At 33.8% G+C, this 16,602-nt stretch overlaps 3 protein-coding genes and 1 long non-coding RNA gene across 4 annotated transcripts; 2 read left to right on the top strand and 2 right to left on the bottom strand.

Annotated features, from left to right (window-relative positions):
- Window positions 1-334: 334 nt before the first annotated feature.
- On the bottom strand, window positions 335-3,264 carry LOC7462284 (serine/threonine-protein kinase Aurora-2). Its single transcript, XM_002308554.4, has 9 exons — window positions 3,096-3,264; window positions 2,790-2,906; window positions 2,387-2,533; window positions 2,203-2,298; window positions 1,886-1,981; window positions 1,687-1,783; window positions 1,341-1,458; window positions 928-1,000; window positions 335-684 (listed from the first exon to the last, which is right to left on the bottom strand). Exons 1-9 carry the CDS (start codon window positions 3,129-3,131, stop codon window positions 583-585), a joined length of 882 nt encoding a protein of 293 aa, XP_002308590.1. The 5' UTR covers window positions 3,132-3,264; the 3' UTR covers window positions 335-582.
- A 5,039-nt stretch (window positions 3,265-8,303) lies between these two features.
- LOC7470729 (oleosin Ara h 15.0101) lies at window positions 8,304-9,229 on the top strand. The gene has a single exon (XM_024602824.2). The coding sequence runs from the start codon at window positions 8,575-8,577 to the stop codon at window positions 9,022-9,024; it is 450 nt and encodes a 149-aa protein (XP_024458592.1). The 5' UTR covers window positions 8,304-8,574; the 3' UTR covers window positions 9,025-9,229.
- Window positions 9,230-9,597: 368 nt separating this feature from the next.
- Window positions 9,598-12,977, bottom strand: LOC7462283 (uncharacterized). The gene is made up of 4 exons (XM_024602823.2): window positions 12,606-12,977; window positions 12,386-12,514; window positions 12,200-12,290; window positions 9,598-10,383 (listed from the first exon to the last, which is right to left on the bottom strand). The coding sequence occupies exons 1-4, from the start codon at window positions 12,828-12,830 to the stop codon at window positions 10,214-10,216; spliced, it is 615 nt and encodes a 204-aa protein (XP_024458591.1). The 5' UTR covers window positions 12,831-12,977; the 3' UTR covers window positions 9,598-10,213.
- Window positions 12,978-13,916: 939 nt separating this feature from the next.
- On the top strand, window positions 13,917-15,928 carry LOC7470728 (uncharacterized). Its single transcript, XR_002982283.2, has 2 exons — window positions 13,917-14,276; window positions 14,858-15,928. It is a non-coding gene; the product is annotated as an uncharacterized LOC7470728 (long non-coding RNA).
- Window positions 15,929-16,602: the final 674 nt, after the last annotated feature.

The raw sequence follows: 16,602 nt of genomic DNA, 5'->3' as shown, positions 1-16,602 counted from the left end.
AAATAAATCTCGTTGCTGTTGGCACATGCTGTGAATAGAAAGCTGTGTTAACAGTTCGCAAAAAGAGCAATTGCCTATGAAGTTGCAGTACTGTTTCATGCTGTTGAAATCAGAAACAGGCATGGTTAAATGATCAACAATAACGTCTGAATGGGTGCCAAACGGGCACCCATTTTCTGTTTTTTTTTGACCTTTTTGCGTTCTCTTCCCCGCAAAGTCGCACTACTGAATACTGTTCTAAAACAATTGTGCTGTACATGTCACAAAAAAAAAAGGTGCTGTAATTTAGAAAGTGTAGTGTTGTTGGAACTGGAAATGGAAAGAATGGAAGATCTAGAAAGAAGAGAATGTGCCCCTATATTAACATAAAATTGAATTGAAATAGATTCAACAAACCATTAGTTTTTTTTGTTCTATAGAGCTTGGAGACAACATGAGCAATGAGCTCTTACAAGAAAAAGTTACAATGATCCGGTTCTTCACAAATTCACACAGACCTCTCGCCTGGAGGTTCTTTGCGTTCTTCTCTATGATCTTGCACCATTGGTCCTTGAAACAGTTAGGCATCTAGAGAAAGACAAATCAACCCCTAAAGATGCCAGAGGGATCAGCATTTTGAACAATCCAGGGATGATCAAGTAGCTTATGTAACGGTAGGCGCTCTGCAGAATCCTTTACAAGCATCTATTGTTCGAAGAGGGAAAAAAAATACAAAAGAGAATGAGTACAGATCCTTCTAAAAGTGATAACATAATATTATTTCCTGCATTGTTAATTAATTCTGCTAGCAAGGTCTAATCACAGCTTTCAATCCCATCTCCAACGTATTTTGGGTAATTAATTTATAATGTTGAAATTCAAATTAAGTTCTACCATGGAAGATGCAGCAGCCACTGTGGGTTAAAAAAGCAAGAAATGATTTTTCACCTGACTAATAAGGTCCTTTGCTGCAGAAGAGACAATTGGTTTTGGAGGGAACTTTAGATCCACTTGCACAATCCTATTGATAAGGTAACAGGTATCAGCAACACAGAGTAAAACGAGGATTATAAGTTTGCTCTAAATAATGCCACAAAAAAAAAGTAAAATAGAAATAAATTCAATAGCAAAGGTTTCAACAAATCACACTTTATTCTTGTTTCTTGTTTATAGCACAGAAGCAAGAGACTCTTAATGAGAGAACAATATGAGAAATGCAATTAGCAAGTGATCAATATAAAAAATGAGAAGCATTTAGGACCCTTCATTGCCTTTAAATTGGATAAGTATTTATGTATTCTGAACGAAGGAATATTTTGCAGTTTTCTTCATTTTCTTTCATTTCTCCAATTCATGCTTACCTTCTGTATGTGTCTGAGTGTTCCTTGGCCTCAAATGGAGGAACACCATATAAAAATTCATAGCACAAAACACCCAGGCTCCATATATCAACACTCGCATCATGCTCTACACTTTCCACTGCACCATCAACAGAATACCATAACAATTATTTTTCAATGGAATCAGATAAAGTTATTGCTTTGGAAGAGCTGTTTCAAGATTATTCAAAAACCATTTCCTTCACATAATCAAATGGTATATGAATGCCTTCACTCAAATCAAACCATACAAGTGACCCCAATACAAATCCAAGAATAAAAACAGGAAGCTCCATTGGCCTTTAAATCCAATGGCTTACATACATACCCATCTCTGGTGGGAGGTAGTCCAATGTACCACACATTGTCTGCCTGCGGTTAAAAGTGTGCACTGACCAACCAAAATCTGCAATCTTGAGCTCACCCTGATAACAGAAATCAATGTTAACTTTGTTTATGAGCACATATAATTCAATCAATCATCTAATAGATATCGGAAATTCTATCAAGAATAGCTGTCATATCACCTGTGCACCTATTAACAGGTTCTCTGGCTTGATGTCTCTGTGTATTACATGCTTGCCGTGACAATAAATCAGTGCCCGGGCTAATGACGCAACATACTGCCACATTTACCAAATCCACACCCAACATGACTAATCAGTATTCGCATGATCAGACATGACAGTGCAAAATGTAATTTTCGTGTCTCAAATAGGAAGTTGAAGGAAAAATCATGGTTTGAAGCAAATTAACTGAAGGTAAAACATGCTGGCACAAGGGTATTAACAGTAGGACAAGTAAACTGAAGATAATTGAAAGAGACGGCTTAAAAATAACTCACAGTAGCAGCACGTCTTTCGCTGAAGTATTTACACTTTTGCAATTCTTTGTAGAGTTCACCTTTGGCTGCATATTCTAATATCAAATAAACTCGTTTCTGCCACAATTTCAGGTAGAAAAAACACAAATCAGTCAAATTTACCAAACACTTTCAAAAAATCAAACGAGGATCGTAAGAAACACACCTGATCGTAAAAGTAACCATAAAGGCGCAATATATTGGGATGCCTAAGATGACTTTGGATTTCAACTTCGCGACGGAGCTGATGTTCAACCTGTGATTGCTGCAACTGACTCTTAAACAGAACCTTCAAAGCCACAATATGATTGCTCTGAACCAGCAACAAACATTAAAAGATCAATTGATTGTACAATGATCAGTTAAAACAAAATCCTGCTAGTTTCCTTAAATTTTCTAAGGTAACCCAAAAATCAAAAAACCTAAAAATTAAAAATTCATTTTAACACAAGAGAACCCAAATAAATTCACATATAAGCTCCAATTTATGAACAATAATAAGCACAGATTTCAAATTTAATTAGATAAAAATAAAGGGTTTTTATCATCAATGAAACTGAAAAACTCACCCTTTTTTCTCTGGCTAAGTAAACATGACCGAACTTTCCACGTCCAAGTGGCTTTCCTATATCAAAATCATTTAGCGTCCATCTCTTCTTCTCTTCTCCTGATACCTCAGTACTGGCCTGTACCAAAATTAAAAATAAAAAAAACCCACAATTCAAAACCCTAAATATAAACTAACGAAAAGATTCAATTTCGATCTATAAAAGAGAAATTAAAGAAAAGAACCGGTTCCTTTACAAGATGAGAGAACAAAAACCCTAGATTTTGAAATCAAGTTAAACTGGTCATGACCTTTTACAAGAAATTACCTTCTCTTGGGGTTGGGTATCTGAAGCAATCGCCATTAGAGAAATATTTTTAGAGAGAGGAAGAGAGAGAAGAGTTTTTTTCAAGAGAGAGTGAGATTTTGCGAGATCGATGAGAGACGGAGAAGAAAATGGGGGGTTCCTAAGAACACCTTTTTTTGCAACGGTCGAATTGGTACGTGGGACCAATCCCTCTTATTTTCCTTTTTCAAATTGTTTTGACTTTTTTTTTACGTATAGGAGCGTTGGCTTGGATTGGGTCTTGGAAAGCGGAAAGTCTAATGTGACAGAGCAGTGACATTCATGGTTACTGACATGTGAACTGTACGTGTGATTGGGCTTTTTCAAAAGGTTAAGTGGAGAATAAGACGTGAGTTAGCACTAAAAATTCTTTGGACGGCCCGACGGCATTATATTTTATGGGTTCCACTGTGAAGGCAAAAAAATACCTGTGTTTTGGGGCATCTTTTTTCAAAAGCCAACTGATTATATAATTACATGAGTGTTGAAGGTTTCTAACAGGGTAATTGTGCTCTTCAATTGGTGTAACTTAATTAATTTTCGTTTGAAAATTACGTTGGTTTAATTAAAAGTTAATACTTTTGTGTCAATGATTCGTATTCATAAAAGGAAATGGTGTTTTCCATAAATCCGCCCATTTAGGTTTTTTTTATTAGTTTATTTTTTTATTTTTAAAATGATTTTGAAGTGTTTTAAAATTAGAATTTAGTTTATTAAAATTTTATTTTTGACAAGTTGAAAAATAAGTTTTTAAAAACTAAAAACTAGAAACTAAAAATTTGTGAGGAGAGAAACTAAAAATTCTGGTCTGCCAAATTTTGGTTTATAAATTTGTCTTTGAGTGAGTAACTTATGAGTAAGTTTTTTTTTTTTTTGCTATAAACTGGGTTATAGAGGTTCAAAAACATTTATTTTATATTTTGAAATTCTTAACATAAAATATTAAAGTTAAATATATTAATCTTTTTACACCTCTAGTTGTATAAAAGTTTTAAGAAGGACCTGTAATTTTTTCTCATTAATAATGTGTAAGATGAAAACATTAGGACAAGATAACATTCCGACATGTTCTTTCTATAAAAAAAAGACAAGATTCATGAATTATAAAAATAATGTGAATCCTTCAAATAAAGCAAGTTCATAATCCCTTTACTTTCAATAGTTTTGACATATATATTTTTATAATTTATCTTTTTAAAATATCATTTTTCTCTTTAAAAATTATACCTGTTTGAACAAAAGAAAATCCTAATATATATATATATATATATATATATAAGTACCAACCATTAGCCATTTTGGCCTATCAAGTATCGGCCACCTTAATCAAAAGAAGTAAATCAGATTGTTAAAATTAAAATATTAACCGATTATTCAATATATAATCCTTGCTCCTAAACTACTTAGATAATAGATCATATTTTTTCTGTAATATTTAAATCATTACATTTATGCCAAAACTTTATTGCTGCCGACATTAATTAAATATAAATTTTATTTTTAAAAGATAAAAAAATCTCTATATGCATCTATTTTTTAGCTTTTCACTTTAAATTTTAACTACCATTAACAACTATTTTAACAATTTGTTAATTTACATAATTTTAATTTTGTTTTATTAAATGCACCCTACAACTATTCAATTCTTAACTAACAATATAGTTATGTAAAAAAAATACGTCTATCATATTATCACATTAATCTCTTTTTATGTTAAAAGTTAATTTAAAATCTCTCCAGCAGCTGAACTCCTCCCTCCCTTACTTTGTTGCCGAACTCCTCCCTATGCTTCAAATCACTTGATCTCCCAAATTCGTAGTATCAATTAAGCCTACAACCAAACACATAAATTAACTGTTGATAATGTTTGATCAATCAAAGCCAGCGTCCCGCCAGCCTGTGTTGAGGCTCTTGACAAATATCCGCAGTGGGTGTAAGTGTAACTCTCTTGTTTTTTTGCCGGGATATGCTATACCGGGGCATGTTTAGTTCTTTCTCATCATGGCCACCCCGGTACTAGTTAGAATATGTTTGGTATTGCGGTAGCTATTATGGTTATGATTTAAAAAAAATTATTTTATAAAAAATATTTTTAGTTGAGGTTAGTTTGAAAAAATAGGTGTTTGATTAAAACTGTGGTTGAAATTGAGGTTGAAGAAAAAGTAGTTTAATGTGTTTGGTTAAGAATGCTTTTGAAATTGAGGTTATAAAATAATTTTAAAAAATATATATTAATATTGATAGTTTTTAATTTAAATATTGTAGATTTAACTTTTGTTATTACATCATGAAATAAATAATACTTTATATAAAATATTTTTTATTGTTTCATTAAAATATCTACAATTCCATCACGTATGAAATACATCCGACAAGAACTACAGTTTTTTTGGTTTTTTAAGCGCGCAATAACATCAGGTAAAATATAATCAAGAACGAAATTAGGATTGCGATCAAATTCTACAAATGCTATTTTATCAAGCGATCTCTGTCTAATTTATGTAGTGTCATTAAATAATGTTAAACACTAGTTTTTCGAATAAAAAACAATTAAAAAATTAAAAATTATTTTTAATTTACTGGGTTGAACCTGATTCAATGTATTTTAAGTTTTGAACCGGAACCGATTTGGCCGAAACCGGTCTAACTGGAACTGTATGCATGTTACACTGTTCATGCGAATTAATCAGCATGAACAGTGTAACATGCATACAGTGTGCAGTGTATGCAAGTTACACTGTGCATGCTAATTAATTAGCATGCACAGTACGTAAATATATGTTACCCATTGTTTACTGTTGAAACAAAAGCAGCCTCCTGCTACTTCGCGATCTCAGCTGGAATCGTCATGTTTTTCATCACCGCTGGCTTCTTTTTTTCAGGGAGGTGTGGCATGGCTACTATAACTTCATTTTTATAGTCAAACGCTGTAGCGGGAGGCTATATTTATCATCCAAACAACTTCGCATGTATCATCAATTTTTTTTAATAATATTTTAATATATTAAGTTACAAACAATCCCTTAAACCAACATGATAATAACAAAAAGCTTGAGTGCAAATACAAAAATACCCCTGAAAATAAGATATAGAAAAGCCACTTTCAAGGACATGCAAGTCATTTTACTGTTATTTAAAAATAAAAAATAAAAAAACCCCTGAACATAATCTTTAAAAAATTCAGAATCTAAGGGTTAATGATCATTTTACTATACATTATAAAAGCAAAAAATATAATTGCCTCTTTTAATGTTGACAATAACAAATGGATCGTTATGAAATTACTGAATTGTCCTCGATAACATGTTTTTTTTGGGTTTTTTGGGGTGTATTTCACCCTAAAGTTAAAAAGCCACAATTTCCTTTGTTATTTATTCACTTTGGTCCCTGTGTTTTGAATTCATATTCTCCTTATAAATTAGCTTAAATTCACATATAATTTGGATCTATAAGGACTAAAGAAAAAAAAAGGATAAAAATTGTTGTGAATAGTGGATTCATAGTATTTTGTGAGGGGATCCACAACATGTTTTGCATAATGAATCCTCCACATCATTTATATTTTCTTATAATATCATGACTTTGCAAACATAATGTTTTGAACATGATTTTAAATCAATTTTTAACATGAAAATTAAAAATTTATCATGATTTTTTTTAATTTATAAACAAAAAGATGTTATTTGTACTTTATAAAATAAACTAAAAAAAATATGAATTTATAAATAAAAAAATAGTTGTTAACACTAATCAAATATTACAGCAGGAAGCTAATAATTATAAATGCACTTTTAAGTATTTTATATCAGATGTCTTTTTTAATTATTTTTATTTATTGTACCTTAGCGAATAAATGTTATTGCTAATAAAAATTAATCTCTATTTTTATAAAAACTCCATACTAATACAATTAATTCATATAAAATACAAGTGGAAAAAAATCAGTACAATTCAAATTAATTTTTTTGAAGTATCATGTAACTAAAAAACATTTTTGAATAGCGGCAACATATCATTGACTAGTCACCTCATTGATTGAAAAATCATAGTTTTTGTTCTTGAAGCATCAAAATTCTATTTTCAACAACTTATTATTATCTGAAAACACCTCCAAAATATCATATAAACAAAAAAAAAAAACACTTAACAACCCTAAAACACTCTAAAATCACTTAAAAAAATAAAAATCAAACAAATTAAAATAAATCAAATGGAAGTCAAGTTACTTTTTCCACCATGTTTAGAAAGAAAGCTTACGTCTATTGAACTCCTCTTGAGAATAAGAACTTAGTAACATAAATATCTTTATTTTTGATGACGAGGACGTGACCAATCAACAATTTTCTCTCTTCTTCATCGTTAAATGACAAGTTTCTCTCTCATCTCTAAAACTCATAGACTGAAAATAAACAAAATAATAAACTTTTGGACTAAAATGAAAATTTTAAAAGCTTCAAGATTGACCGTGTATTTTCTTCATGTTTTATATTTTGTCCCTCGTCTTTTAATTTTATCCTTTTTATTGCAATCTAAAATTTTGGCTCATGAAATTTGATCAGAAAAAGATTAAATTAAAAAAGTCAACAAACAAAATTAAAAAAGAAGAAGAAAAACGACTTCGCTGTTTATAAACAATGATGTTGACTTAAAAACACCCTAATTATTTTAATTGTTTAATTAATACTGATTGAAATGAAACTCATAATTTTATACGAGTATATGTATACTCTATGTGTGTGTTATGATTCATATGATTTTTTTATTGTGAAATTTTTTTATTATAAATAGATGAAGCAAATACATCACATGATTGTTTCGTGATTTAATTAAATCAATATAATAATCTTCATAATAATAATAATAATAATAAAACTTGAATTTGTGAATAATAATAATAATAATAGGAGGAGGAGGAGGAGGAGGAGGAGGAGGAGGAAACCATGATAAAATCATATACGCTGATTCTTATAAACTATAATCTCTCACGTTTATAATGAATTTAAATTAATGTAATGTGCGGTGTTTACTGTTTAGCTGCTAGGCTATTGGATAAATCAATAGGACTCCAAATAAAATACTGGACAGCTGAAAATCCATGGGCTCGTTAATTTGTCTATGAACGGGCCAGACTGGACTCCTCAAAAACTTCAATACTGAGACGTGTCAGGCATTCTTGAATTTCACATTACATGCAAAGCTGCCCATTCCCCGAACAAACGCCACGAGACTATCCACTCCACACCACCACGGACCGCCTACCATCCCCGCACCATCTTCAAGGCGCCACCTTACCCTTTAGTACACTTCACGAGGTGATACACCTTCACACCCTGCCACGTTCCTTATCTCCGCCTCCCTATAATACCCGACACCCAACACAACATCATCATAAGAAGGGTGGGAAAACGTTTGCTCTTATTTTCCCAGTCATTGCTGTGTGTGTCGCTCACGAAAGGAAGTCATGCCTGATCGATCAAGGCCCATGTCGAGGTACGAGCCATCTTCAGGACAACCAACTTCACGCAAGGCGGTGAAGTTTATGACTGCAGGGACAATAGGTGCAGCACTGTTGGTGTTGTCCGGGTTAACTTTGACTGGGACAGTTATAGCCTTGGTCGTGGCCACACCAGTTCTGGTGCTGTCTAGTCCAATTTTAGTCCCGGCAGCGATTGTTGTTTTCTTGGTAGCTTCTGGGTTCTTTTTCTCAAGTGGGTGTGGCTTGGCTGCTATAATGGTATCGCTGTGGATATATAACTATGTGACTGGTAAGCATCCACCTGGTGCTGATAAGCTGGATTATGCTGGAGGGAGGATAGCAGAAACGGCCAAGGATATGAAAGATAGAGCTAAAGAGTGCGGTCAGAATGTGAGACAGAAGGTTCAAGAATCTAGTCATACTCAAACTTCTTAATTAATTGAAAGAGGTGGTGGGTTTGCCTGGGTTAATGTGTTTTGGTTGTCAGTTTCTTATTACGTAGTTGTAATGCTCTCCTCGTTTAATTTGCAGCTGATGATTTCGGTGTGTCAATAAATCCCACTTCTGTTTGTAATAACAGGAAATAATCAAGTTTTATCTTAAAAAAAACAAGCTGCATTGTGTAGATCTTGCTTTCCTTCTCTTTTTTTCTCAATCTTGTGTACAAAAGCGAAAACCCACGTTGGGTGGCAGCCTCTTGGACCTAAAATAACGAGAGATCAAGGTGGCGTCTTTCTGCATTGCTATAGAATGACCATTCTGCATCAAACCACAGAACGTCTATACCCAAAGGAAGACTGCACCAACTAATCTCGAGAATAGTCATTTGCTTAAAAAAAAACACCATGATTTTAAACTGCAAGTTGTATATAGAAATCGAGAGGAATCGTGGCTATTGTATGAAACCGCCAAAAAACTTTCAAGACAGAAGTTATTACATAGATGCTGTTGTATTCATGCCTCTGTTCAAAATGCAAATCATAGTGTTCATTCTTATGGAAATGGGAATGAAAAGTAAGAGATACTTTTTCTTGAAATACGGCAATGTTCAAATGCTTCACAAGTTTCAGAAACATGAGAAGTCATAAAAGAAAAGTTATCTAATGGAGGCCTAATGTTTCCTGAAAGAAAAGGAGACTAACGGAAGCAAGAACAAAGTGCTCTGTCCATTGCAATTGCAAAAGCAGGAGAAATTACTGACCACCTTGCTGGAGGAGCGTCTTGTGAGGAGCATTATATGCTTCATGGTTGAGAGGAGGCATGTACATTGTGGAAAGTTCATGACATCCAATCAAAATTTCCCCAAGGAACCTCACAGATGCATCAGAACTCCAATGAAACGAATTGAAATATTCAATAGGACAGTACCAGAGGTCATGCTAAACTTCCAACAACAAATAGGATTTACGGGGGAGATTGTCTGCTCAAACTATTACTGCCCGAATAATGAAAACATCAACCGAGTAAAACTACACAACAAGGTCATGCATGACATGTTAATCTCCTATTCCTATGACCAAAAACAAGCAAATGACATGACAATTCTACATCAAAAGCAGTGAACACGCCACTAGAGGACATCCGTTACCTATTGCAAAACGTAACACAGGCAATGATTCTGAAATCAAGATTCTTTGGAAACACTCTGATTCAATGTTTCTCGCCTTCTATCCCTCAGCAGTAGACACGATGGAAGAAAATGAGGAATGATGAATGCCACTCCCAAACAGAGCACTACCAAGACTACTACCCACCAAGCCTTGTGTGGGATTCCCAATAATAGTTCATCACAAACTGTCATACAAAAGAACTATTAAGAATATGGAAAGGATAGAAAAAAGAGTTATTGGTCAGTGTAATATGTAACATGTCTTTATTCGTGAAATTGTGAGATCATAAGCATTATGGCTGAAACATAAGCTTCACAATATAGAGCGATGAAACATAACAAATTTCATGCAGTATCTGTAAAGGATACCTTGGCTGTATGGCAACATTAGGAATCAAGAAGCATGACACCCAACAATTCTTGCGATGAAAAAAGCACAATCTCAGTTAACTAATGGGTAACACGTCTGGATAGCAATGGAAATAGAAAATGAAACAAGGAAGCGGCTATTGTAAAAAGCGAAGCTTGTTGACATCTTGTGAAAAGATACAACAACGAAGTAAAGAAAGCAAATGAAACCCAAAGATAACAAGTTGTCTTAGAAGAAATCTAGCAATTTCGAACCAACTCCAAATATCACTCAAAATTGCTCATCTTGGAACAAATTGAAAACTGTAATGAGTAACAAATCAACTTAGGTCTGCTCAGAAGGCCCTAAGATGTTGATGGTGCAGGAATTTCTTAAAAAAATATTATTAAATTCCTGGTTGTGCTAGGATTTCCTGGCCTGAACGACCACTCTCTCCTCTCTCTCTCTTCTCTCTCACCCCCTCTCTTTCTTTCTCTCTCCCACACATTTTCTCTCACCCACATTCTCTCTCTCCCTCTCTTCTCACACACCTTCTCTCCCCCTCTCACCCTTTCTCACCACACAGGCTATCCAATACCAAACTCGGGCATACACCTCAACGTATTTTCGAGTTTTGAGAAGTCAGAATGCAGCGGCGTGCACACAAAATTTTCCATGCAGAGCATGTACCTCCTCTCTCACCAATGGTTATTTCCTGCTCATATGGCACCGACAATCATCAATCTCTCCATCAATGACAAAGTCAGACACTACATTCTATCTACAACTAATCATTTGTACTGCAACTCCATTCGCCCTAAGGTAACGATAACACCAGTCTCCATGCTCGCCTTATGAGGTAAGGTAACCAAGGTCTCTAAATACCCTAGGTCACTAGGTAAATAGAAAAAAAATTGGACAATTCATTCTTGAACAAGTTAAGAACACATACATTCTCTCATTTCTCTCATACATTACTTCTTCTCCTACACCTGCTAACTTAAGCATCAAGGACAACTACACTTATACTTAAGCATCGGAGTGTCCTATATCCAAAGAGGATTTGTTTTTCAGGTACAACCCAAATCAGAGGTAAGAACCTATATTCAAAACCAGTCACCAGCCCAAAACACAGCCATGAAAAGCCCAATTTATATCTGGAGTTTTTTACGACTTCAACAGAAATCAATATTGTTATGCTGGTGGCATTAGCAAAATGCAATGTGAACTTGCTTCCTTAAAGCGATATCACAAAAAAAGTTTGCAGATTGAAATGACACATAAAGTGACACTACCACCACTGCAAATATAATGATTGCCTAAAAAATGTCACAGATGAAACCCCAAGATTGGCAAGATAGATAGATTGACAAGAAAGGTGGAAAAAAAAACAAGAATCCATGTGAACTTAAAAAAGGGTCACAATCATCAATTATAAATGAAGAAACTAACAAATGAGAAACCGGTTAGCTTAACGAAATTCCGAAGCGACAATAGACAATAATTCCAGGAGTTGTTATATGAAGCAGACTTCTATTAAAATGCTGTGAGCATGCAGTGCCACTCATATTCAAATTTCAAAGAGCAAAAACAAACACTCAAAATAGAGAATTTTATCATTATGCAAATTACATGAATCTAATTTGCCTTACCTATATTGAATGTGATGTCTTTCCTCTCCTCTACATTTGGTATTGCCACTACCCCCTCTGGCTCCACCCTCACCAAAACACACAATTTACTCTGCATGAAAAAAAGAAAAAAAGATGAAGAAAAACCACCCTCCTAATCAGATCATGATGTAAGAGTGAAAAAATGTATTAGAAAAACCAACCAACCTGATTGCTATCAAGAATAACATCAGTCATGAAAATCAGTTTCTCAGTATTTAACAATCTTCTTGCAACCCGGTTCATTCCGGGGTCAGAATCATCTTTCTTCAATTGTATAGTAAAGCTAGCAGGTATCTATTATTCAACAAATTGGAAATCAACGACTCACAATCAGAATCAGAATCATGAAAAAAACCAACCAAAAAGAAAAGGAAAATATACATACAGAAGCTGGATACGATATCTTCACTTCATACCAAGTATGTGATTTAAGCCCTTGCAGCTCGTAAACTCGAGAACCCAGTTGCAAAGGAATAGTTTGCTTCCACAGTTCCTCCCCTACAATCAAAACCTTCCTGTCGTCTCCTCCTCCATTTCCGAAACCTGGGCTGCTGTTGATGCTGCGACTAAACCCAACAATGCAGAGCACAAGCAGCAGATGTGAAAGCATGGCAGTAAGGAATTGAAGCCAGCAATCTATAGAAGATGGAGAGTTGAATCCATCAATTGGGTCTGCAATAGAGTGGAAAGGAACTAAACGGTGTATAGTGAAGAATAAACCACAATTGTTTTAGTGGTCTTATAATCTTATTAGTAAGACCACAATAGTAATATCATTTCGCCCTAGGAATGGCAATGGTTAGCAACTATTACTGTTTGTTTATTTTGTTTTAAAAAGTGAATTTCAAGAAAATAAATTTCAGGAAAATAAATTATTTTCTGATGTTTGATAGTGTAATAAAAAATAAGTTGGAAAATACTTTCCAGTGTTTGGTTATGTCATGGAAAATGAGCTGGAAAATAACTTATTAATATTTTATTTTTTTTCAAATTTATTAAAATAATGAGGAATAAATTTTACAAATTAAAAAGTTGAATGTGAATGAAATTGAAAAAAATATAATTTCATAAATTATCTCAAATAAAATAAATAATAATCAAAATAATAGAGATCAAATCTAACAAATAAAAAAATTGAAAGATGAAGAAATTAAAATAATAATAATTACCATTTCATAAATTATTTCAAATAAAATAAGTAACAATCAAAAGAATGAGGACCAAATTTGATAGATAAAAAATTTCAATTAAAAACTGATAAGAGAAAAGCAAATAACAATTATAAAAATGAGGACCAAAGTTAATATAAAAATTAAATTTTAAGAGATGAAATTGAAAAATAAATATTCAAAACAAAATATATATAGCAATCAAAAGTTTGAGGACCAAATTTGATATAATCAACAAATAATATGACATTTCTAAATTTTTTACAACTTCCGGAAAATGTTTTCCGCCCAAATTTTCCAGGAAAACAGTTTCCTGGAAACCAAGCCAAATTTTCTTTTAACTGGAAAGTGTTTTCTGTTGACCAACTTTTCTAATAGCAAACAAACACAGGAAAGTTTGGAAAGTAATTTCCTGAAAATCACTTTCCGGAAAACAAATATAACCTATGTTAGGTTTTTTTAGCCGAACCTATTGGGTATTAATCAAACCGACCTTTTGGATATCCATTGTACATCCCTACCCGACCTCCAAAACATTGATACAACATTAAGCACAAAAATAAGGATATTGCAAAACCTAACAAAAACATAAAATCAGCACTGAGCAAATACTTACCAATCGAGCGGAAATTAAACTATATTCAAGCCAGAACACATTTATACTGATAATAAACAAATATACAAAAATAACTCAGGACTTTTAGCATCTTCGGGGAGACAAAATAACTCAGCTGCTGCCTGCTAGTGACATCTGCTGCTGGCCGGAGAAGTGGAGATTGGAGAAGAGAGTGAGGGGAAGAGGCAGAGAGCGAGAGACGGGTGACTGGTGAAGGCTGGAGCAGATTGGAAACCTAAATTTTCAACATATATATCTCTTGGTACAAAATGTAAGTCTTCTAAATTTTAAGGTTTTTTTTTATGTAGTTCGGGTCGGGTAGTACCGAACCTATCCCTAACCTGAACAAGGAAAATAAAATCTTACTCGTTCATGTCGGTTTGGATCAGTATTTATCGGGTTCGGGTCACCATCTCTAGTTAAGGCGTAATCATATGATTCTGTTATTTTGAGTATTTCTCTCTTTTTGGGTTCTGCCTGTTGCATGGTCATCATTCTTTCCATTGTTACTTATCGTGCTTGAAGAACGGCAAAATCATTCCCACTGGCAGCATCGGCGATATTCAGGACTTTTGTTGCTGGCAGTCATGTGCCATGTTGCAAATTACTTCCCTAAGAAATCTTCTGAGCCAATTGATTGCTGATGAAATGGAAGAAAAGCAAAGTTGCAGCTTTGTTTACGCAGGCATTGCGTTCTGCAAGCTTCAACATCTTGTCCTTACCATTCCTGTTAAAAACCAAGCTGTATTTTTTAATGAAAAATGAGAAACATTGGATGTGAGTGCATCATCAATCATTCTCGTTTTTCTTCTTCTCATAGATTTTTCTTGAATTTCTTACTTCCAATCCTAGGTTGAATTGATTGTTGCAATCCATGACTTACATGCTGAGCATGGTCTCTGCTGTGCTGGTGAGGGTGGCGAAGGGGAGGAAGGAACATTTCTTAAATTTGCAATAAAGCATCTCTTGCCTTTGGACATGAAGCTTAAATCCAACTTAAACTCTTCCAACATTGAAGCAATTCAACATGATGAAGAGCTTTATTGCCCGAACAAAACATCTAAAGTGGAGCCAATATCAAATACATTGGGAGTGGAGATGGGTGCAGCTGAAATGGATGAAATAAGTGCTCCTGCGAATGATGGTTTTGGAGGAAATTTCTTACGAAGTTATATCATCTCCTGCAGGACTGGAGAACGACAGTGCAAGTGTAGAATGCAGAAGCGGTGATGGGGGCAAGAACAAAGGAGACAAGCCGATACAATGTATCGATGAACTTAATGAAGATGAAAGGGAGGAACTTGAGTTACTAATTGATAATGCTTTGGATCAGTGTTTTTTCTGCTTACATGGTCTCAACATTCGATCTGATTCTTCTAATGATGATGATGATCTAGCCACTCACAAAAATACTAGTCGTGGAGATTATCAGACCAAGGAACAATGTGCTGATGTTTTTCAGTATATACTGCCAAGTGCAAAGGCTTCATCTGTGATTATCCTCTCTGTCAACTTCATCTGTATATGCATCTGTGCATCATTATCAGACTTGTTTAATTATTGTCAAGGGGTCTGCACGTAACTGCAGTGCTTGTTTATGGTATCTCGTGCCTACACAATAGTCTTTTCCAGGCATAATCAACCATAGAAATCCCAAGGCTCGTATAAATTTCTGATTTCATTCCTTGTTACGTTATATTTATTTGAGTCTATTCATTGTGAATATTCCATGCATGTCAGAATTGCTTCGTAGCACTCCTTTTATAGAAAGGAAAATAGAAGAAATGACAGGGAAATGTATGAGCTAACTCCACATGTAACTCAATTCTGAGGCCCTATCGAGCTATGTAAATCAACAAGGAAAGTCATGTGTTGTAATTTTTGCTTGAAGCCAAGTAAATAAATATGAGAATTAGTTTTGTTTACTGCACTGATTGGTAATTGGTTGATATTTGTAACTTGCAAAGCTGGAGGACTCCAGCCTTTTTACAATGGAATTGGATTATAAGCACTTGAAGAAAACAATTTGGACATGCGTTGAATTCTTTGGGTTGATTGTGAGTACGGTTAAATTGTATTTTCTAAAATCTTTGAATTTTTTTGTTACTATCTAAAATTAAAAAAATATATAAAAATATATTATTTTAATATACTTTTAAACAAAAAAATACTATAAGACTTCAAAATAGATCTCCATCTCCCGTCTCAATTTCAACACTCATGCTAATTATTATAGAAAGATTCCAAATCAAAATTGATTTGAGAAATAAAATTAGATATATACGAAATGAAGAATTGGGGCTAAATATCATCTGATGGAAGGTTGGGAAAGCCCAAAAGACCAACACTTTTGTAAAATGCCCCCACATTCTAAAATAATTGGCCATGGTTAAGAGAATTTATTGAAGTGATGAAAAGGTGAAACGAGAACAAACAGATATGTTTTTAAGAAAAAAAAAACAGACCTCAAATGTCAAATTATATTTTGCAGGCAAAATAAAGAGGAACACAAAGTCAAACAATTTGATTTAGTGGTGGAATACTCAGCTAGCAGGTGGTAATTGGGCTTCAAGCCTTCCCATGTTGGATTTTGATTT

This window comes from Populus trichocarpa, chromosome 6 (genome assembly GCF_000002775.5).
Source record: "Populus trichocarpa isolate Nisqually-1 chromosome 6, P.trichocarpa_v4.1, whole genome shotgun sequence".
Taxonomy (NCBI): domain Eukaryota; kingdom Viridiplantae; phylum Streptophyta; class Magnoliopsida; order Malpighiales; family Salicaceae; genus Populus; species Populus trichocarpa.
Note: the sequence above shows the minus strand (reverse complement) of the source record. Positions and strands in the feature narration are given on the sequence as shown.

Excerpts from the sequence above, each read along its gene's own strand:
- LOC7462284 (XM_002308554.4), bottom strand. The coding sequence starts at position 3,131 with ATGGCGATTGCTTCAGATACCCAACCCCAAGAGAAG. Across the intron at positions 1,982-2,202 it reads GCGAAAGACGTGCTGCTACT|TATGTTGCGTCATTAGCCCG; the intron begins GTGAGTTATTTT and ends TAAATGTGGCAG. Across the intron at positions 1,784-1,885 it reads ACCTGTTAATAGGTGCACAG|GGTGAGCTCAAGATTGCAGA; the intron begins GTGATATGACAG and ends TTCTGTTATCAG.
- LOC7470729 (XM_024602824.2), top strand. The coding sequence starts at position 8,575 with ATGCCTGATCGATCAAGGCCCATGTCGAGGTACGAGCCATCTTCAGGA.
- LOC7462283 (XM_024602823.2), bottom strand. The coding sequence starts at position 12,830 with ATGCTTTCACATCTGCTGCTTGTGCTCTGCATTGTTGGGTTTAGTCGC. Across the intron at positions 12,515-12,605 it reads AGATATCGTATCCAGCTTCT|ATACCTGCTAGCTTTACTAT; the intron begins GTATGTATATTT and ends GTTGAATAATAG. Across the intron at positions 10,384-12,199 it reads AGACATCACATTCAATATAG|TTTGTGATGAACTATTATTG; the intron begins GTAAGGCAAATT and ends TTTGTATGACAG.